Source organism: Tasmannia lanceolata, unplaced genomic scaffold, assembly GCF_043159265.1.
Source record: "Tasmannia lanceolata isolate RefF3 unplaced genomic scaffold, GAP_Taslan_0.1 ptg000005l, whole genome shotgun sequence".
Classification (NCBI taxonomy): Eukaryota; Viridiplantae; Streptophyta; class Magnoliopsida; order Canellales; family Winteraceae; genus Tasmannia; species Tasmannia lanceolata.
In genome coordinates this window covers 13806229-13828191 of record NW_027518682.1, presented here as the reverse complement: position 1 = coordinate 13828191, position 21963 = coordinate 13806229, and the positions used below count along the sequence as shown (strand labels likewise).

The following is a 21963-nucleotide window of genomic DNA, read 5'->3' as shown; positions in this document are numbered from 1 at the left end:
TGACGGAATCTTTACTTTTACCCTCCTTTTTTTAGGCGACTAATATTTGCACTACCATGTTTTGATAATTGCACCAACTCTTATGGTCTTTTATTATTAAACAGAGGCTATTACACTACCCAAAAAGTCCTCAAAAACCAAGTAAAAAAGAAAAGAAAAGCTGACTTCGAGCAATTATTAAAACACAGTAGTGCCAATATTAGTGGCCCTTGTTTTTTAAGAAAGTGATATCTTCACCCGGTTTTCACTTGGGACACCCCCTAGTGTATTTATGAGTATTATGACTACTCTTTTACACTAGTAGGTTCTGAACTTTGCTCCGTTTGGTGGCCAGAATTGCACGAAACCCCAAGAAGGAAAAAAAAATACTCCCAATAACCAAAATAATCCCGGGAACCAAAAATAAGTTTGGAGAAGGATTTTTTTTCTTCCCAACAGTCCAAGCAACCAAAGAAAGTATTTTTTTTTCCACTATAATCCGATCAACCAAACATGGGATTTTCATTTTACCGGGATACTTCCAGGGAGATTTTTTTTTCCCACTAATCTCCCAGGAAGTTTTTTGTTCCGCAAAAATCCCAAGAACCAAAAAAATTCCGGAGTGTCGGACCAACTGAATGAGTTGATTAAGTTAAACGACAACAACAGGAATCATATCTTCGCCCCTTCTTTTCACCAGGGACTGTCCAAGTAAAAAATTGGGGCAAATATATCATTTCCCACAAAAACTATCATTTCTAGAAGATCAATCACATCAAGGGTATTTACGTCCACCAAAAAATCATATTGCGTAATACACACTATTCAGTCGTACGATTCCAACAGCTCATCCTAAAAAATATTGGGGCCCACCTACACGACAGTGCGCGATTGCTCACCGCGCGCTATTTTAAAATTTCGTAGAAAAAAATATGAAAATTTGAAACAAAAATTCCAAGATAATCTTTTCCTTAAAAATAAAATTCACAATTCCAATTCTACCCTTCACCACCACAACAGATCCCGTTAAACGAAACAGGGAATCTCCCACCATGTGCCTGAGCATTCTCTTGCCGAGGTGGCAAAACCCTCCCGTCGGCGAACAAAACTCCGTTCACCTCCACCGGCGCCGGTTCAATCTCCGGTGGCACTCCGTAAAAAAAGCGATTTTCCGTTCCGTCTCCAAATCTCCGTTCGAACTCGAGAAAATCCCCCAAAGAAGGAGTCTTGTTGTCTTCTCTGCAGAGCATCCACCAACGTTTTCCGTTATGTCGCCGTCTCTCAACTGACTGTTTCTTGCTTTTCCGTCTAACGGCGTTTCCTCCGCTGGTAACGGCGTTATTGTTTCCCTCGGATGAAACCCTAACGGAAATGGGAGGGAAAGTGACGCCCATTAGGGTTCCTAATGTCGTGCTCCTGTCGTGGAAAAACGATCCTGTAGACTGCAAAAAAAAAAAAAAAAAAGATTTTTGGATAAATGGAAAATAAAATGAGATTTTTTTAAATTTTGATAAATATGATTTTACAGACCTCTGTGTCTAAATCTGAGGAAGAGAGGGATGAGATTGTGGGTGAAGAAGGAAGCAAATCGTTCCCTTGATCCATGACGCGATTTTTAGGGCGAAATGCGAAATAAGGGGAATGGAGGAGAGAAAAATAGGGGAAGAAAGTGGGGAGAAGGTGAACTAAAAGCAAAAGGATGTGTGGGGATACGGAATTATGGAAATCACGGGGACTCTCTCGCTCTCTCTGCAAAAATTAAAAGAAGAAAAAGGGCACGGATAAATTCGCACCCTCTAGAGGATAATTCGCATCATTGTAACGTGAATGATGTGGCAGACTTTAATGTTTTTTTTTAACTTTTAGAGGGGTGAGAATTATCCTACAGTGGAGTGCGAATTTAAAAGAAAAGGCAAAGAGTAAAGTAAAGCCAAAGTATGGAAGAAAATGCACTACCGGCGCACGTTAGAGTTTTGCCAGTCTAAAAGTCTAAACAATTGTTGTTCTTTACATTTTTCAGGCATCGGGTTCACTGCTTTAGGTGGTTGCAGCATCGCATTCTCCAGTGTTTTTGTCTTTTCCCTTCTTTTTTTCTCCTCTTATAGATAAAGAATTCAAATTTAAAATATGTGGATGTCTTTGGCAACCACGAGAAAATAAAATAAGGGCTAGAGACTTTTTTTTTTCCTTAGAACACGATTTTTGTAAGGTTTGTTAATGTCTATTCTAGCAAAAAGTTAATTTTGTTAAGACATTTCTAGCGAAAAGACCATATGAATTTTTACTGATGTAATTTCTACCTAAACAATGGGGTTAACAAACTTTAAAAAAATTGTTAACTCGAACAAAACTTAGAAAATGCTTTTGATGTAAATAAATTCGCCCCATTGCGATATACAAGGCACATATAGGAGAGATAATAAACAAAGCATATCCATAATGATAGCTGAGTGATTCGGCAAAAAAATAGGATGGCAAAAATTTGAGTTTAATACGGTATTGGTTAAAATAATGTAAAAAAAAAAAAAAAAAAAAAAAACAGAAACACAAAAAAATGAGTTTAGAATTTTGTCATTTACAAAATATAGTGGTGTAAAATTGAAAGTTGGCCAAAAAACCTGTTTAAAACGTATTTTAAACATGTTTAGAACGTTTGCCCCAAAAAACAGAGTTTTATTTGTTGTAAAAGTTTTAAACGGAATTTTAAACGGCACACAAATAAAGTGTGTTTTAAAAAAATACGCTGTTTAAAACGAAGTTTTACTAACTGCGCTCAAGATTGCATGTGCCAGCGAACGAGTAGATGAGAAATTCACAATGAACAAAGAGCAAACGATGGGATTTGCTAGGCAATTTCGCGGAAAGTCATTACGTGGCTGGCTTTTGCATGTGAGAACAGCCACGTCAGATGAATTAAATGCACAAGACAAAATCTGCTAAAAAGTTAACCTATGTGGCTCTTCTCACTTGCAAAAGCCAGCCACGAAATGGTTTCTCGTAGATCAACTATACAAAACCCTTTCTCTTGTCTTCTTTCAAATTGTGTTAATCCCTCTCTTATTATTCTCACAAGAGAGCTCTGTTACACCCAAAACCGCACCTTTTGAGGAAGTAAATAAGACATTGTATCTTCAAATTTTCTAAATCTAAACGCAAGTTTCATTGCCATTTTGCATTGAAACTGCCTTTGACCCCGACATCATTATTGCGTTTTTTCATGCATGGCACTGCAATGTCCCCTTCTCTGATCTTCCCCCCAAATTTCACCAATTTGGTGGAATTTGGGTGGAAGAGGAGGAGAAGATCTATCTTATTCTCTTTTCTCCCTTCCCTTTCTCTCTCTTCCACTCTCTATTTTGATAATGACACCCTTACATCTTCTCGAGGATTGTTGCGACAACCAAATTGTAGGGAACTTATCAGGGTAGAACTCACACCTAAGCTGTTAGAGGGAGGGTGCACATTCCCTTATAACTCATCCCCATCCCTATCACTTTACCGATGTGGGACTATTTGCTTTTGTGTGGAACCCCAACAATCTCCCCCTCCACACGGAAGCAATGTGGACAATCTTGCCCCTCCACGCAGAGACAACGTTGGAACCATGAGATCCTGTACCGGGGTTTTCGAAATCTTCCTCAAGGGACATTCCCACCCTCGAAGGCAAACCGGGGTTACCACGTCCTGAGCTCTAATACCATTTGTCGGGAATTTAACTGGGTAGAACTTGTTAGGGTCAAGCAAGGTTGCTTGAAGCATTACACCCTAGGTATCTAGTTTGGAATACCTAGTTTGTTGCCTCCAACCCCTATATATATAGAGATACACTAGGGTTATTGACTGGTTAATGGACTCTAGCTCATGTAGGCCCACTACACCGGTCCATTATCTTATTGGGCTTATATTATAACATATATAGGGTTATACTATATACCCAACATAACTCACCCCTAAAAGCTAGCCGTTAGAGGGAGGGTGCCGATTCCCTTATAACCCATCCCCATCTATCTCAATTTACCGATGTGGGACTGTTTTGCTTTTGTGTGGAACCCCAACAATCTCCCCCTCCATGCCGAAGCAATGTGGACAATCTCACCCCTCTACGCGGCGGCAACGTGGGAACCACGAGATACTACACCGGTGTTTCCGAGATCTTCCCCGAGGGACATTCCTGCCCTCGGAGGCAAACCGGGATTACCACGCCCTGAGCTCTGATACCATTTGTAGGAAATTTATCCGGGTAGAACTCACCCCTAAAAGCTAGCTGATCCCCATCACTTTACTGATGTGGGACTATTTGCTTTTGTGTGGAACCCCAACGTGGACAATCTCGCCCCTCCACGCGATGGCAACGTGGGAACCACGAGATACTACATCGGGTTTCCAAGATCTTCCTCGAGGGACATTCCCACCCTCGGAGGCAAACCGGGGTTACCACGCCCTGAGCTCTGATACCATTTGTTGGGAATTTGTTGGGTATAACTTACCCCTAAAAGCCAACTGTTAGAGGGAGGGTGCCCATTCCCTTATAACCCATCCCCATCCATCTCAATTTACCGATGTGGGACTATTTTGCTTTTGCGTGGAACCCCAATACAAACACTTCTCGCCACTCCTCCACTATTCTTCTCCCCATCTTCTATGCTCCTCTTCTTCCCTTTGACTTCTTATACAAATCTCCCAACTGATAGCATATGTATTTCTATGTTTGTTATAGTATTGTAATATCGCTCTTATCTAAGGGCATTATTGTCTTGTAATAATTATATAGTTAATATAAATAGCAGCCACATCTATCATTGATGTGCAGTTTGCAGAATTACTCAAAATATCTAGCTGTCTTCATGGTATCAAAGCCGAGAACGATCTTTCTCACCGATTCCTTCAAATTTCATTTTGGTAACCAATATTCTCTCGATTTTAGTTACACAATATCTTTCCCACTGATTCTCTTCGAAATTTTCGTTAAACAATATTCCTCCTGCCGATTCTCTTTCCCCTTTATTTATGTTATTCAACGGGTATCTTAGAATCCATCTATTATGGCCTCTGGACTTCCACCAATTTCTTCGAATCCAACTCCATTAACCAAAGCTAGTATTGCTTCCTCTGAAAATATTACTTCATCTTCTTCACTTTCTCAACCTCATCCAATTTTTGAGATAGGAAATATTAAATCACTTGTTCCTATCAATCTTGACCATGAAAATTTCATACTATGGCAAACTCTATTCGTTCCCATTCTCAATAGTCATGATGTTTTACATCATGTTGATGGAACTTCTCTCCCCCCACCTTCTACAATTCTTTCCGATTCTGGTATACTAATCATAAATCATGATTTCACTCAATGGAAAAAAAAATGATGATCGCGTTGTGTCTTGGCTAAACGCTACTCTATCCACTGATGTTCTCAAACAAATACTTAAACCTTATCATTCTCTCACTACTCGTGAAACTTGGACTGCGATTGAAAAATTATTCCACGATCAAGCAAACGCACGATACCTACAATTGAAAGTCGCATTTAGTGAAATTAAAAAGGCAAACAAAACTATGGTTTTATTTACTATATCTGATTCTCTTTCTTGCATTGGTCATCCATTAGATGATGATGACTTAGTAATGCAAACTCTTCGTGGACTTCCCTCTGAATATGATAGCTTTGTTTCTGCCACTACTTCTAGACCCCCCCTTATTACATTCGATTAAATCAGTCCCATTCTTCTTGTTCAGAAAACTCGTATTGTACAGCATAATCCTTCCCCACCCCCTGTTGACAAAGTTTTACTCAAAATATCTAACTGTCTTCAACAACCACCTTTGAGCAACCAAACAGAGCACAAGGAACAATCTTTAGTTGCGGGGCTATTGTGTGATTTCGGATCATAACAGTGACTGGTGAAGTTGCCATGATAATCCTGTAGAAAATAGGAGTAAGAACCGTGAGGTAAAGAGTGAATTTCTCGGCCACTGAAACATGGGATTCCCTAGGGACCATCACAGAAGACATTTCGTGGACAGTCCGTTGCATGAGAGAGCAGCCACCTCGTGAATAGTGGCTGCTCTCCCATGCAACAGACAATCCGCCAAATGCCTTATGTGATGGACCCTAGCAAATCCGGGTGCAACGAGTTGTTTTTTACGTCATCATTTATCTTCATGGTATGTCCTACAAGATCAACAGTCTCGATTACAGATACATGTCTCCATGTGCGAGATTACGGCAGTGTTATTTTGTATATTGTTTTGATAATGGCACTCACCTCTTTGCAAGGTCAAATATCGAAAACAAACCCATAAAAAAAACATCTCTCTCTCTCTCTCTCTCTCCGGGTATTTTTTTATGTGCGCTTATTAACCTCATACGCTTTTGATAATGCAACCGTACAAAGGAATAGGTGCAAGTATTTTTGTTTCTCTTCTTAATTTTTCATGAAAATTTGGAATTTTTGTTGATTCTATTGCAAGTGTATTTGATTTTTTGACAAAAATCCGTTGATTTCTTACAGAAATTTCCGTCTTCATTCTTCTCCCAGATTAGTGATCTTTTGGGTTCGGATCTGTTCCCATCACTGTTTACTTTTAGGTTTTAGAAATCTCAGGATGGGGGAGAGATTTCTAAAACCTGGATTTCCTACTTAAAATCAAGGATAATGGATTGTAAAATCCAGAATTTTACACCGCTTTCAAACTAAAACCTGGATTCTAAAATCCACGTACCCAAAAAGCCCCTTAGGGTTTGAGAAATCGCTGAAAATCCATGTCATTCGTCTTGATCTAGTAGTTAGTTTGGAAATTGAGACTATTTATTGCATTTCAGAGTTCGATGTTTCTGATTTTTCTAGTTTTAGGACCCTCTATGATCGACCAAATATAAACATGACTACCGATTCATGTTGGTTAAAATGTTGCTTCTTCGTTTGCCTATTAATCCTATAAAAATGAGTTCAGATTCATGTTGATTAAAATGTGGCTTATTCGTTTGTGTATTGATCGAAATGCGTCTCTATGAGTAATGCAAATACTCTTTACCATTGTAGAGAACTCTTAGTTTAGTTTTCTATAGCATTTAAGAGGTAATCTCATCAATGTTTATTGATTCCTAACATGATTAAATTAGATTATCAAATGGATAATAAGCTAATGTATTCTAGCAGTTGTCTTCCATTGAGAACTCTCTTCTCTTGCTCAAAAATCGCAAAAGGTTCTTCGGTTAGGGAGCACTAGCTCTTTCTCAAACTTATTAAATATTTGGAATAAGTTATAACATTATCAAGCTGAATGTGACTTCGAAAGAGTTGATGATTTACCTTCATGTAGCTGAGGATCTGATTAAGGAGAAAAGACCTAAATCCGTTCGGGTTTACCAGCATGTTATGTTTAATTTTGTGTATATTTTTATTCTCAAATGATAGCCTGCATATTCGTGGGTGTTTACGCTATTCAGGGATCAAGCTTTCTATTCCTTTCTTATTTTTGTGTCTGGTACTTTATAATCTGTTGAGGCCAATCATATAATTCAAATTCATTTCCCTTTTATGCTGCTTTCTTGTATCCTCAATTTGAGTTGTTCCTTTGAATATTTGGCACAACTAGATTATTTTTGGTTTCAATCTACCAAGCATTAGAGGCCAATTTTTTCTTCACTCTTCAGTCAACCTGTTTTATGTCCGTGCCTGTTTTTCTATAATTTTTCTTCGGTCATCTTGTTTTATATTCATGCCTGTTTTCCGCTTTAATCTTTATTCAGAATGTTCCGGTGATTCGAATTTTTTCAGCATCATTTTCACTTCTTGTGATGCCTCTTTATATCAACTTCTTACACCCATAATCTTCAAAGGAACTTGGATTTGCTTCATGCCTTGAGGTTTGGATAGATGCAGTGAAAATTGCACCATCGAAGTCTAGACGCAATGAAAATTGCTAAGGGAGTGAAAATTGTACCATCTAACTTATACATGACAAGAAAATTTTAACTTTAGAAATTTTCTTGTTTTCCAATCTGAAAAATTCAGCTTGGTGGCAGGTTCAATCCCAGCTTCCCCCCTTCCTCAACCCCAAAGAAAAAAGTTCTAGCGTGGGATTTCACTTCCTATGGGCAAAACGTCTCTCTCGTCTATGCAGAGCAGAGCAGAGCAGAGAGAAAAGGGTGAAGGCAGTTTAGTGGCACCATTCTCAATTTCCCTGCCTCTGTGGGATCTCAATTTTGGTCCCTGATCTGAAGACTGCAGGGACCCGGTAATTTCCAACTCTAGTTTCAATCTCCTTGCCTTAGTATTTCTTTTCCCTTTTCAAATCTCATTTTCTTTTCGAAATCATGCAGTTTCCCAATCTGTCACCTATTTATTGTGATTTTTTTGGGAAAAGACACCCTTATATTTGTTTTCTTGGAAGATATGCAGTTTCTCTTTTCTCCATCTAAGTGTCTTTTGCATCCAAAAGAAAAAAAAAAGATTCCTATTTTAGTCTACCATGTACCAAGGTTGAAATTGGTTTTGGTGCCCCAAACTTATATACTTACTATTTTCTGCTAGGTGTTTTACTATTTTCTGGTAGGTGTTTTTTTAGTGTTGAAAGTAGTGGAAGCATGGCAGATTCATTCGTTAACAGTCCCATAAGAATGCTGAGTTTATCAAAGGAGAGGGCCACCGTCTCCCTTTTAGATTTGGATTCAGATGAAAACGTTTCTGAATACCCTGTATCATCAGAGGAGCAGGGACCAAAATCTTTCGAAATTTATGTTTTTGCTGGGTCCATCACAACTGTCGTTACCACAGGTCGGCTCCAACTCTCTCTAAATCAAACTTTTTTAGTATTTCAATGTAATAAGCAAAGTGGGGAAAAATGTGGTCCACTTTCGAATAAAAGCTTTCTTTTGAGAAGGGTTGGACTCAACATGCATAGCATTATGTTTCTTGCTCTTTAAATCTTTGAATTTCTTACAAGAAAGGTTTAGTATCATGATTTAGATCCTACTTGTAGTAGAGCCTGCGTAATGTGCATTTATGGAGGCTGATAGTTTACTATACCCGTTTCAGATATATGATAATACTCCTTACAAGAGATGTAGCTTAGAATTCAGTGAACAGCCTCAAGATGTAGAGCCCATGGGCATGCATGAACTAACTTACCACACTCTCACTCCATAAGAAAGACTAGAAGCATCAGTTTTCCAAATTGACAAAAAGAAAAGAAATCTAGTCAGTAGTAAGTGCTGGACATCGATCTATTAAGTATTACTGTATCCTCGATCAATTTTCAACTGATATTGCCCTTAGATATCTGTGTTTTGGAGATAAACTCTTTCTCAATTCTAACTATGAATTCTGTTAACCTTGAACATTTTTTTAAAAGATTTTTCTTCTTCTGAAAGATAGTTAACCTTGAACATGGGGCGTACATCTAGCCCTCCCCAGACCCCGCAATGGCGGCAGCCTCATGCACTGGGCCGCCCCCCATAGCTAACCTTGAACATGAAAACTGCAGAAATAAGCTGAAAATTTGCATTTCTTGTGAGCCTGCTTGTCTATTTTATCAAGTACCTGCATCATCATTCTTTATGGAAGGATATATTTTCTTTTAATGTTTCTCCTTTAACATCGCTCATCAATTTATTTTGCAGCATTCATTTCTCGTGATATTAGCGGAGCTTTGCTTTTCTGCTATCTTTGTTTAACTCTATCTCCCTCTCCCTCTCTCTCTCTCTGAGAGAGAGAGAGAGAGAGAGAGAGAGAGAGAGAGAGAGAGAGAGAGAGAGAGAGAGAGAGAGAGAGAGAGAGAGAGAGAGAGAGAGAGTTGTTGTTGCGCTCGAGCGCAGCTAAGCTTAGCTGTGCTCGAGCACAGAAACAGGGTGGGGCCACATTTTGGGTGGGATCCAAAGCATTCATTTGATGGGCCCTTTCATGGGTAGGGTGTCCCCCAAAATCAGCTCCATTGGATCACCTTAGGGTGTCCATTTGTGGGGCCAAAAATGGACAGATTTGTGGACAAACAGTATCTGTCCATTTTTGGCCCCAAATGGACACCCATTGGTGATCCAATCGAGCTGATTTTTGGTAGGCCCCCCATCCATGATGGGGCCTTCCAAATGAATGGTTAGGATCACCCTCCAATGTCCCCACCCTCCTGTTTCTGTGCTCGAGCGCAACAACTCTTTTCTCACATATATATATATATATATATTCAAATTAGGCTAAGGGATGAAGTGAACTTGTGTTTTATCTCATTAATGGATTTTTAACCTCAGTTTTCATTGACAAGAGCATTTTAACTGCAATCCTCTTGCATTTTTGTGTTTCTTGTGATTCTAATTCTTTTGAGAGAACTGATATGCCTCTGGTGTTTGTTTCAGCTATTTACTTGATATGGGCATATACTCCCGAGCCATGTCTATACTCTTTAGGAATTACTTACTATCCAAGCAGGTCTGTAAGCTTAGAATTTTGTGCCTGCTTTGTACAAATTTCTAAAGGCAACTCGTTATTTGTGGCATTTTCCAATGTATGATTCACACTAGTTGTGTTTAAAATGAGTTTCCTGCTGACAAGAGATGCTCACAAGGCTTATTATCCCATGTAACAGTGTTATTTGATACACCTGAACTCTACACTTAATCATAGCAATGCGGATGCTAGATATCAGACACCAGTGTCATTTCGGATGATATTTATCCGTCGAAAAATGATAAAAATCTAGTGCTGCTGGGATCTTTCCCAAAAGCCACTTTTTTGGCCCCTACATTTGCCATGAGGATATAATCAGATCCATCGATCCGATCGGTGACTGCAAGTCAAGCCCATTTAGTTGACTCCACATTGATCAGATGATTCTAGCCCCTCGATCCATCTAGTCTCAATTCTGCAAGAGAATTGCTTATGGAAATGTTCCTTTTCAATCCCAATGGACAAGCCCAAAATCAACTGTTTAGCTTAGCGTCAAGTCTTTCTACCACCACAGTGTTCTTTGCCCTCTTTCTTCGCACTTGGGCAAAATGTGGCGCATTCCTGCTCCTCCTCGAGTATGTGCCTTCGAATGGACTGCTTTTCTGGACAAGATTTTCACGGTAAACTATCTGCGAAACTGCAAGATGTTGAATAAAGATCATTGTTCCCTATGTGTGGAGGCAGGGGAGTTTTTGTGGACCATATCTTTATCTACTGCAAGTTTGCTAGAGATGAAAGGGGTGCTACCAGGTGCGCTTTTTCAGATCCCATGGGGATTATTGACTCCATCAAAGCAGAATTGAGGGTGGTGCTCCAGGGCATCAGAATCAGGATCATAGATAATAGATATTTGAGTAGATTAGTTGTGAACGGAGACTCCCTTTACGTCATTAGGTGGATGTTTGTATTATCAATGCTTGTACAGAATCTTAGTAGGAGTCTTCTCATAGAGTATCTACTTAACATGGATATTAAGAAATGATAATTTTGTCATTATTTCGGGGAAGTGGCATATTTGAAAAAAATTGAACAAATAATATTTGTTTGATGTGTTTGTTTCTTGAAAAAAGCCCCATGATATATTACAGCTTTGTATCAAATGAAACTCAAGTAGCTCTTCTGATGCAGATCATGCAGCACGGAACATGCACTCCAACTTCTATTTTTGTCATCTTATTTGTAGCATAATTTTTGGGCTTCAAATCTTGCTTGCGTGGCTCGATTTTTGTATCCTTAGAAGGGTTTTCCGATTACCTATCCAACGAGTTCAAGATCATGCTATTTGGATGTGATTTGACAAAGTTATGGATAATTTAAAGACGAGCTACATATTTATTGCGGGATTTATATTTTAGGATTATTTTATTAGTGGTTCTAACTTTTATTTGTGTTGCTTTAAATAGTAGATTAGGATTAATTGTTTAGGTAAGTTAGCATTTAGGGTTTCTATTTTTAGGTTTTGTTCATGTATATAATGTAATGACATGAGGAAAGAAAGAGAGAGATTTGAATGAAGCTAATTTTTGGAACATCACTTGTGAAGAGAGCCTTTGCTCTTTCACGTGATTCAAGGAGCTTGGTTCCCTCACATGTCATATTGAGCTTTTTCTCCTAAACTGTGTTTTGGATTTTCAAACACCCATGAGTTGTTTTAGTTGCTCTTTGCGTGATCTCCATTGTGTCACTGCTCGATCTTCCAGCATCAGTTGGTATCAGAGCATAGGGTATCTCTGACACATGCATGATGGGATGAAGAAGTCGCTGCACTGGTCATTGGCCAGCCTAATCTAGCTGCGAAGAACGAGCAACTCCAACAACAATTGGAGACTTTCACGCGCAAGTTAGCTATGCTTGAAGCCCGCGTCTATTAGCAAGATACCTATGGATCTGAGAGCGCCTTCGGGAGTCCTTTCATGGCTAAGCATCATGTAAGGGATCACAAAAAGATGAGAAAAGGAAGGGAGAAAGGAAGGTGGATGAAACCTTGTTGTTATGATGTCTTCATTGGGAAACAATTAGATTTGGAATATAATGGCATAAACTCGAGGTCATCTGTTAGCAAGATACCTATGGATCTGAGAGTGCCTCCGGGAGCTCTTTTCATGGCTAAGCATCATGTAAGGGATCACAAAAAGATGAGAGAAGGAAGGAAGAAAGAAAGGAAGAAAGGAAGGTGGATGAAACCTTGTTGTTATGATGTCTTCACTGGGAAACAATTAGATTTGGAATATAATGGCATAAACTCGAGGTGGGTTTTCTTCAAGCGGGGCTGAATGATGTAGAATGGGTGGCATGGAACAAGTCCTTCAACTTCTATTTTCGTCATCATATTTGTAGCATATTTTGTCGGCATCAAATCTTGTTTGTTTGTCTTGATTTTTGTATCCTTAGAAAGGTTTTTAGATTGCCTATCTATTAGAGTTTCCATTTTTAGGTTTTGGCTGTAATGAAACAAGGACAGAAAGACAAAGATTTGAATAAAGTTAAATTTTGGAACATCGCTGGTGAAGAGCTCCTGAGCTCTTTCACTTGTCATATTGGAGTTTTTCTCCAAAACCGTGGTATGTGATTTTCAAACCCCCCAAGTTGTTTTAGACTTTTAGTTGCTCTTTGTGCGATCTCCATCTTGTGTTGCTGCTCGACGCTCCCTAATAAACTATACATTAATTAGTTGATGCGGGATGATATTTGTACTACATATGTTTGAACTAACTATTTAAGTAGAGGAAACTTATGGTGAGCTTAAGCTCACCAAACTTATGGTGAGCTAGCTTGCCCAATCACATGGGGGCCCACTTTGTTAGGATGATCCAAACCATTCATTTGAATGTCCCTTACATAGATGGGGGGTGTACCAAAAATCAGCTCCATAGGATCATCCTAACCCCTCCATTTGTGGAGGACAAAAATGGACAGACGCAAATTTGCCTCATTTTTGTCCTCCACAAATGGAGGGGTTAGGATGATCCTATGGAGCTGATTTTTGGTACACCCCCTATCTATGATAAGGCCTTGCAAATGAATGGTTTGGATCACTCCCCAAAATGTGGGACCCATGTGATTGGGCAAGCTAGCTCACCATAAGTTTGGTTAAGCTCACCAACAGTTTCCTCATTTAAGTATGCATTTAAAGTCGCATTGGTCGTGCGAATAAACTCTCCCGACATAATATTTATTTATCAATATGTTAATGTATAAACTATTTTTTCCCCTCTGTTGATAGGCACTCGCATAGACATCTTGGATGGGGCAGGAATCCCCCAGTCGTATGGGTGAAAAGGCATTAACATGCCAAATTTAAAGTGAAAATCGGGTTAGCCCTTAAGTAGGTGGTCCTGTCAGGTTTCCTGATTAAGAATGTGTATAATGTTGAGTCTGATGTAGTTTCCAAAACAATCTAGGAAGAAAAACAAAAGAACAAAGAACTTGTATATTGAGATTTGAGGTAGACAGGAAGTGTTAGTGATTTTGGTTTTTTTCAAAATCATGTATTTTTTCATGTTTTAGTGTTTTGGAAAATGTTTTATCAAAATCATTTGGGAAAAAGAAAATGTTTTCTTGGAAAGATTTGCTTTTACAAAAGGATGTAGAAGTGTAGTTGAAAAGATAATCCCGTACCGAATGAGAGAAAGGAAAGAGAAGGGCTTATAAAGCACTACACTTCTCTAATACTTGTTTGATTGCACATTGGGTTGAACCCATGGCTGGACCCGCCGGACGGTACAACGCACCGTTCGCACACGCGCTCGCGTGGCGTGGGCATGGGCTATAGGGCGCATAGTGGCGATTTATTGGCGCTTTTTTAGGCGCACTTTGCACTTTGCACTTCGCACGTACGCAACGTCGCGAGGAGTGATTGGAGCCTTTGTTTTTTCCAGATTTGATCTGGACCGTTGGATCAAGATGAAGGTTGCCAGAACTCCAACGGTCAAGGAGTGTGATCAAATGGGTTGTGTCCCTTCCCCCAATGGTCAAGAGCCAAGGGGGTGTGATCCGCACCATAGATAATTGATCTAACGATGAAGAGGTTGGAGAGAGGTTTTACTCAAACCAACACTCACCTCTAAGATCGATCAGGACCGTTCAATATCAAATGCGATCTAACGGTCAGAGTTCAATCATTATGGAAAGGTGCCCTCTAGAGGTGTTTTACACACTGAAAAGACACCTGGTAGTCTGTAAATAGGGCTGGCAACGGGGCGGGTCGGGGCCGGATGTTGGGGTCCCCTACCCCTTCCCCTCCCCTTTGCGGGGAATTTCCCCCCTCCCCTTCCCCTCCCCTCTGCGGGGAATTTCCCCCCTCCCCTTCCCCTCCCCTCTGCGGGGATGGTGGGGAATCCCCCTCCCCTCCCCGCGGGGAATATCTAATCCCCTTCCCCTCCCCGCATCCTTCGGGGACAAAATCCCCACCCCGCATCCTTCGGGGACAAAATCCCCACCCCGCTCCAACATCACCCTCTCTTTAGTCATTGATACACTGATGATGGGTGTTCCTAATCAACTTGATGCAATTTCAATATATAAAAATGTTATAAACTAACATACTTGTAGACGAAGGAGATATATTTCTTACTCTTCAGAAGATAGCAAAATCCTTTGAAGTACTGACTTGACTCTTGAGTGTCCTCGCAGCAGTCGCACTAACAGGCGTTATAAACCCAAATAGATGCCTGAGCAATGTTCAGAGGCTTGGGAATCACCAAAATGCAAAAAGTGAACTGTGTCCCTAACCTGAGCAATGTTTCTTTCGTGGGAAGGAATTAAGGAAACCCTAAGTCCCTAACCAAAATAAAAATGCAATTTATTATTTTATTTTCGCCACCGATGTTGGCACTACGATTTTTTGATAATGGCATACACTCAGCTTGTCTTTATTATTTCAACATCTGTCAAAAGGTTATTATAGTTCCCAAAATGCTCTCAGAAGCTAATTAAAACGAAAAGACAAGCTAAGTTTATGTTTGGGGGAATCTTATAGCCGATCCACAGAGTTTCTAGTAGTTTTCCTAAAAAAAAAACACTTAAAAATATACAAAAAAATGGCATTGATTAACGGGGCGGGGCGGGGAGGGGACAACTACATCCCCTTCCCCTTCCCCTCCCCGCACCGGGGAATTTTTAAATTCCCCTTCCCCTTCCCCTATCAAATCGGGGAATCCCCGCCCCAAACGGGGCGGGGCGGATCCCCTCTTTTTCGGGTGAAATTGCCAGCCCTATCTGTAAAATGTGCAGAATTCGGTCATTTAAGAACACAATCGAATTACCAATTTCCTTCTGCTATTCTGACAGATTCTAAACACAATTCTACATTCTTACAAATTCCCCAAGTATTTCTACATACTGTTTTCTTTTGTTTTATTATTCTAGATACTGTTCTTCTGCAGAAACAGTATCTGGAAATTTCTCTAAGGCTTGAAATTTCTGAAGGGCATTTCGGGTTTGATTTCGCTAGTGGCCCCCACCAGTAGTGTGCAAAGGGGATCCGCGAATTGCCTCTAAGATACAATGAAGCCTAGTAGGGAAGCCCTACTAACGTTTGATGACGCCTCGCACTAGCGGAATCAAACCCGAAATGCCCTTCAGAAATTTCAAGCCTTAGAGAAATTTTCAGATACTGTTTCTGCAGAAGAACAGTATCTTGAATAATAAAACAAAAGAAAACAGTATGTAGGAATACTTGGGGAATTTGTAAGAATGTAGAAGTGTGTTTAGAATCTGTCAGAATAGCAGAGGGAAATTGGTAATTCGATTTTGTTCTTAAATGACCGAATTATGCACATTTTACAGACCACCAGGTGTCTTTTCATAGTGATAAATGACTGAATTCTGCACATTTTAGAACTTCTAACTTGTTAGATTTAATACATAGTGATGTATATGACATACATAGTGTTCCCACAAAGGGAGGTCAAAAGTACTTTGTTACATTTATTGATGATTATTTTAAGTACTGTTATGTATTTCTACTTGGTCATAAAGATGAGGTTTTGGAAAGTGATATCACGCCTTGAAGCAACAGTCTTTAGTTTCTGTTTTCTATCACAAACAGTACCCTCGAATTCTCCAACAATCTTAAGGCAAGATTTGATCTACTGTTGTTTCAATGGCACTATATTCAGTTCGTCAAATGACCCAGGATTTTGTCAAACTCGAACGTTTCGACAAAGGAAATTTCAAGCGCTGGCAGAAGAAGTTGCACTTCATTTTGGCATCACTCAAAGTGGTCCGGGTTCTCACTACTCTAAAGCCGGAAGCAAATGAAAATGAAACTTTGGCGGAGGCTCATGCAAGGATGAAGTGGGAACAGGATGACTACATTTGCAAAGGGCACATCTTTAATGCTATGTCAGATACACTATTTGACATCTATCAAGGCATGGGATCAGCAAGTGAAATATGGAATGCACTTGAAGCCAAATACTTGGCGGAAGATGCCAGTAGCAAGAAATTCACTGTGAGTCGAATTTTAAATTTTAAAATGGTAGATGATAAGTCTGTTATTGATCAATTACATGAAATACAACATGTAATTAGTCAAATTCATTTGCAAGGCATCCTTCTTGATGATTCCTTCATTGTCCCTTCAATTATTGACAAACTTCCACCAACTTGGAAAGACTTTAGAAAAAGTCTAAAACACAAGAAAGAGGAAATGTCTATTGAAGACTTGGCTCAATGCCTCAGGATTGAGGAAGAGTCAAGAATCAGAGACAAGAAAGAAGATGAATCTGTATCCTCTAAGATCCATTTGGTGGAAAATGTCAAGTATCCGAACCAACAAGGAAAAGGCAATCGGAAGAGAAACAAACACCCTGAAAAGAAGACTAATAATAATAAGAAAAGAAAAGGTGCTTGTTTCAACCATGGCACACCAGGCCATTACAAGAGTGAGTGCCGACTTCTTAAGGATAAGAAGTCGGGTGCACCAACAGACAAAGAAAAGTTTGTCGCCATGATTTCAGAGGCAAATATGCTTGAAGATGGCAATGATTGGTGGATTAACTCTGGTGCGACGAGGCATGTCTGTAAAGACAGGAACCTGTTTTCAACTTATGAAACAGTTGAAGATGGAAGCGTGTTATACATGGGAAATTCGTCGACAGTAGAAGTCAAAGGGAAGGGCAAGGTGGAACTTGAGTTCACATCTGGCAAGCGACTCTCTCTAATCGATGTCTACCATGTACCAGAAGTTAGAAAGAATTTAGTGTCTGGAAGCATTCTCAACAAGAATGGCTTCAAACTTGTATTTGAATCTGACAAGTTTATTCTTTGTAAGGGGGGTACTTTTGTTGGGAAGGGATATATGTATGAAGGGATGTTCAAACTTAATATCAATAAAGTGAATGTCTTTGCTTATGTTTTGGATTCTTCTTTATCTTTATGAGATAATCGTTTAGGACATGTAAATACTAGGAAAATGAATGATATGGTTAAGTTAGCCTTAATTCCTAAATATGAAAATGACTTAGTAGATAGATGTAAAACATGCATGCAAACCGAGATAATCACTAAGTCATTTCCTAAAGTGGATAGAACTTCTAACTTGTTAGATTTAATACATAGTGGTGTATGTGACATACATAGTGTTCCCACAAAGGGAGGTAAAAAGTACTTTGTTACATGTATTGATGATTATTCTAAGTACTGTTATGTATTTTTACTTAGTCATAAAGATGAGGTTTTAGAAAGTGATATCACGCCTTGAAGCAACAGTCTTTAGTTTCTATTTTCTATCACAAACAGTACCCTCGAATTCTCCAACAGGAAGGACTATCATAGTGTCCATATATTCTTGAATTCAGCAGTCAAAATCATTGTGGCAGTGATGAATGGTCGGAACTATAAATAATAATTCTTGATTATTAGTTGCAAAATCTTATTATATATGATATCCTTTCAATTAGGAGGCCTATGTTTGCAAGAGATAATTAATTAGATAAGAAAGATACTGCTACTATGATGTGAGATAACTTGACAATGTTATGCTGATTACCTTTGTAAGGGTCAGCTGTGCATATGATTATAGAGTCAGAGCCCAAGTGGATGAGTATTTGTTCAATGAACAGGCAGAGAAACCATTTTTCCCATTATATATTTGAATTCAAAGGTTTTCCAAGCAGAGCTAGTAGTTTGAACAGACATGCAACATGCTTTTGTACAACCAACAAAACAATTTGCAGGGTACTAAGTGGTGGGGATCATCCCTTACAAGAACCAAGAAGTTTGCCAGGATTATGGAGCCCATTTAGCCTTACGATCGAGAAACTTTACACAGGTTTAAGATCGACTTGGACTTCATCTATGAATCCTACACCGCTAAGACCGCACGTTAAATGGGAAGAAGCAGCTTCATCTTCGATGGAGGCTAACCATGGGTATGGGTAACTCATTTGATTGTTCAGTGTATCATCCACTTTTGTTCTATTTTCATCATGTAGCCCCTTCTCTTTGATCGATGTTCAAGAGTAGCTTTTTTCTTTTCTTTTATGGTAGAGCTCCCTGGTGGAGAGCTTATGTTATATAGTTCTTTTTTTTTTGAATGGTGCGCTTATGTTATATAGTTCTCATGAAATATTGGAGACTCCTAGAGTCCTACTAATTCCATCTACTGTTTCACAGAAATATTTATCTGACAATAGTTGTCGTTTTCCAATCTTCTATATCTAATTTGCCTAGATATAGGCCCTCCCATCTATGCAGAAAGTCCGTAAATGTGGGACACCTGTGTTTATGTCCTAGACCATCATCATAAATGTTTGTGTCTATTGCTAATGAGAACATGCAAGTTATATCTCGAAAAGTTTGTTTATGGAAATTACTTGTCCATAGCTTTTGTTTGCTTTTTTTTTTATATATATATTATAAGTCTTATCTATTCTGAATTTAGGCCCTATTTGTTTTGGATTTTGAGAACTGATTGTGAGTCCAAAACAAACAGGGGTGTCTATTGCTAAAGAGAACATGCAAGTTATATCTCGTAAAGTTTGTTTATGGAAATTACTTGTCCATAGCTTTTGTTCGCTTTTTTTTTAATATATTATAAGTCTTATCTATTCTGAATTTAGACCCTATTTGTTTTGGATTTTGAGAACCGATTGTGAGTCCAAAACAAACTGGGCCTTAGTGAAATGGCTTTTGGATTATTGCTGCTTGACTGCTGAGGGGTTGGCAATCTTCCTTTCAGGTACTGGGCATTGTCATTGCCAGCTTTTGCTATGGTGGCTGTTGTTTTAGCCATGGTATTTTACATCGGACTGAACTTCATGGTCACTCCACTGCCAACTTCCTTAAACACAATGTTTGGTATGCCTCATATACCTTGACAACAATTGAATTAGTGTTTAGAAGAAGTACCCAAAGTCCATGTGTCAGTATTCAATGAATTTATGATATATGTCCATATTTTCCCTTGAAAAATATGAGCGGGCAGAAGGACAAGTGGGGCTACTTGCTCAATCATCTAAACCATTAGCTGTGGGGCCTGATTAAGGATGGTGCACACACTAAGGTTCTTTCCCATCCGATATTTCCATGCCTCCAATTTGTTGCCTTAAATGGACGGTTTGGAAATAAAGAAAGAATGGTCTATATTCATGAAGAAAACCTCCACAAATCAAAGGGCTAGGATAACTGATTGTGGAAGCTTTTTTTGTGGGCGGGGCCCCAACAGTAGCAAGGTCGAACAGATAAATAGTTTGGATCATTGAACAAGTGGCAGCCGCATGTAGTTCTGCCCGCTCTTATTTTTTCTATACCAAGACGGATGAGTAGGTTGGTAATGCAGAACTCGGCAACATAGATGCATAACTTTGGGAGAAGGTGTGCCTCCTCACATAGGGGGGGTCGCAATGGCCAAGCTTGGGCAATTGTTTACCAAAGACACAGGTCTCCACAAAGTCGTAAGACCATGTATGAGGGCTAGTGCCTGCACAGTGCTGAAGGTCAAGCAAGTTGGTGAATGACAGGGGAGCAGGCGACCGGAGCTCCAATGAACAGCAGCCGTAACTATAATGGGCTAATGTAGCGAAATTCCTTGCCGGGTAAGTTCTGACCTGCAGGGAAACTAATGGCCATTAGTGGTGTCAATGGGCCAAATCCACATGCTAACCGGATCAAAACTTCACCTTATATCCAGGTCGGATCCGAATACAAACTATTCATTTTTCTGATAAACGTGTGGTTGGGTTCAGCCCATTTACACCCTTAATGGTCATGTGTCAGCCCCATAACTCAATGATGTGGGCATTGGCTTCTGGTGGCACCTTGCACCCTTGCCAATAGCCAAGTGGTCATGGGGAGATATGCCAAAGAGCAATCAAGGTGGGAGAAGACCATTAGCATGAGGCCATGGCAATGTAAAGTCCATGTGTGGTAGGGCACTACAGATGTTGAAATGAGCACCTAGGCTTGCTGTTGGTGCAGGAGTGCAGTATGGCTGGGCAGTTTCAACTAGTGGTGCCACATTGTGGCTTGTGAATGCAAGTGCATGAGCACATTTGCCCTTTGGACATTTGTAAATTGGCCGATGGCGTGTGAGTAGTTGTAAAAATAGGCTAGTAAGTAGGCCTATTCCTCATGTGATCAGGGCATGGGGAATGAGTGTGTTTTCGAGTGAAAGCTTTCTTGGTAAAAGGCTAAGGGCTAGGGCGGGAGTTCCCCTTTGAGTAAAGGCAATACAGATTGTCGTGGAAGTGGGCACTGTTTGGCTGAACCACGTTAAAAATTTGACGTCGAATGTGGGTTGGCTGACTAAGTTGGGACGACTTAGTGCCATCACCCGTGTTCTTTGAGAAGATCAAAACTACCCCGTGACATCATGCATCATATAACAACTCAGTATTCAATATACACATCAGAGGTTATTGATCTGCCTACGAAACATCCCTCTTAGAAACCCTAGACCCATGTTAATATCACAATGCCCTTCAATCTCTTTCCAAGGAATAGCACTGAATCTACTGTATAATTCTGCTTTCAATACTAGAATTGTTGGAGTTATATTATTCGTTAAAATTGTTTTGCTTTGCAGATGTGCACTGTAGAGAGCGCTCGATGTTTGTGGCTTCAGGGAAAGGTGAAGTGCAGCCCATTGAGCCCATCTCTGATATCTCCATCAGCCAAATAAATGATCTTATGTTCAGGTGAACTGCAAATTTTAAAAAGCTAACTAAGCATGTTATTCATTTGTTGTGATAAGAGATTAATGCCTAAAAAGAGAAAAAAATGGGGAAATAATGACACTCCTTTCTTTATTTACACTTTTATAATTCACTGTTAAAGGCCATTACGACTCACAAAAAAGCTATCAGCAACCAATCAGATAAGTGTTTGATACAGGAGTGCCATTATTAAAAAATAAGATGGGAGTGTGGATATCATGTCCTAAAAAATTTGCACAAGTACATAATAGATATGAATTTCCTTATTTTACTAGTGAAGGAGATGAGCTGGTGTTATATGTGTAGGGAAATGTTATCAGCACTACTGCATTTTGATAGGGCACTTCTCACTTTATTAAAAGTACGGTATGGCCTGCACC

At 39.5% G+C, this 21963-nt stretch overlaps 2 protein-coding genes across 5 annotated transcripts; one reads left to right on the top strand and one right to left on the bottom strand.

The window, feature by feature from the left end:
• Positions 1-945: 945 nt before the first annotated feature.
• LOC143876680 (uncharacterized protein At3g17950) lies at positions 946-1805 on the bottom strand. Its single transcript, XM_077378367.1, has 2 exons — positions 1510-1805; positions 946-1421 (listed from the first exon to the last, which is right to left on the bottom strand). Exons 1-2 carry the CDS (start codon positions 1582-1584, stop codon positions 978-980), a joined length of 519 nt encoding a protein of 172 aa, XP_077234482.1. The 5' UTR covers positions 1585-1805; the 3' UTR covers positions 946-977.
• Positions 1806-6258: 4453 nt separating this feature from the next.
• LOC143877587 (phosphatidylinositol N-acetylglucosaminyltransferase subunit P-like) lies at positions 6259-21676 on the top strand. 4 transcript variants are annotated; one of them, XM_077379732.1, is made up of 5 exons: positions 6259-6380; positions 10334-10406; positions 18491-18799; positions 19609-19727; positions 21454-21676. In XM_077379732.1, exons 1-5 carry the CDS (start codon positions 6359-6361, stop codon positions 21567-21569), a joined length of 639 nt encoding a protein of 212 aa, XP_077235847.1. In that variant the 5' UTR covers positions 6259-6358; the 3' UTR covers positions 21570-21676. The 4 variants fall into 4 exon arrangements, with proteins under 4 accessions (XP_077235847.1, XP_077235845.1, XP_077235844.1 ...); XM_077379730.1 differs by having other exon boundaries at positions 6337-6386; XM_077379729.1 differs by lacking the exon at positions 6259-6380 and adding an exon at positions 8227-8759.
• Positions 21677-21963: the final 287 nt, after the last annotated feature.

What these genes read in the sequence shown, in the direction of transcription:
- LOC143876680 (XM_077378367.1), bottom strand. Translation starts at nt 1,584, where the DNA reads ATGGATCAAGGGAACGATTTGCTTCCTTCTTCACCCACAATCTCATCC. An exon ending in CCTCAGATTTAGACACAGAG is followed by an intron (nt 1,422 to 1,509) that starts GTCTGTAAAATC and finishes TTTTTTTTGCAG; the next exon opens with TCTACAGGATCGTTTTTCCA.
- LOC143877587 (XM_077379729.1), top strand. Translation starts at nt 8,570, where the DNA reads ATGGCAGATTCATTCGTTAACAGTCCCATAAGAATGCTGAGTTTATCA. An exon ending in CACAACTGTCGTTACCACAG is followed by an intron (nt 8,760 to 10,333) that starts GTCGGCTCCAAC and finishes TGTTTGTTTCAG; the next exon opens with CTATTTACTTGATATGGGCA. An exon ending in ATTACTTACTATCCAAGCAG is followed by an intron (nt 10,407 to 18,490) that starts GTCTGTAAGCTT and finishes TTCAATGAACAG; the next exon opens with GCAGAGAAACCATTTTTCCC.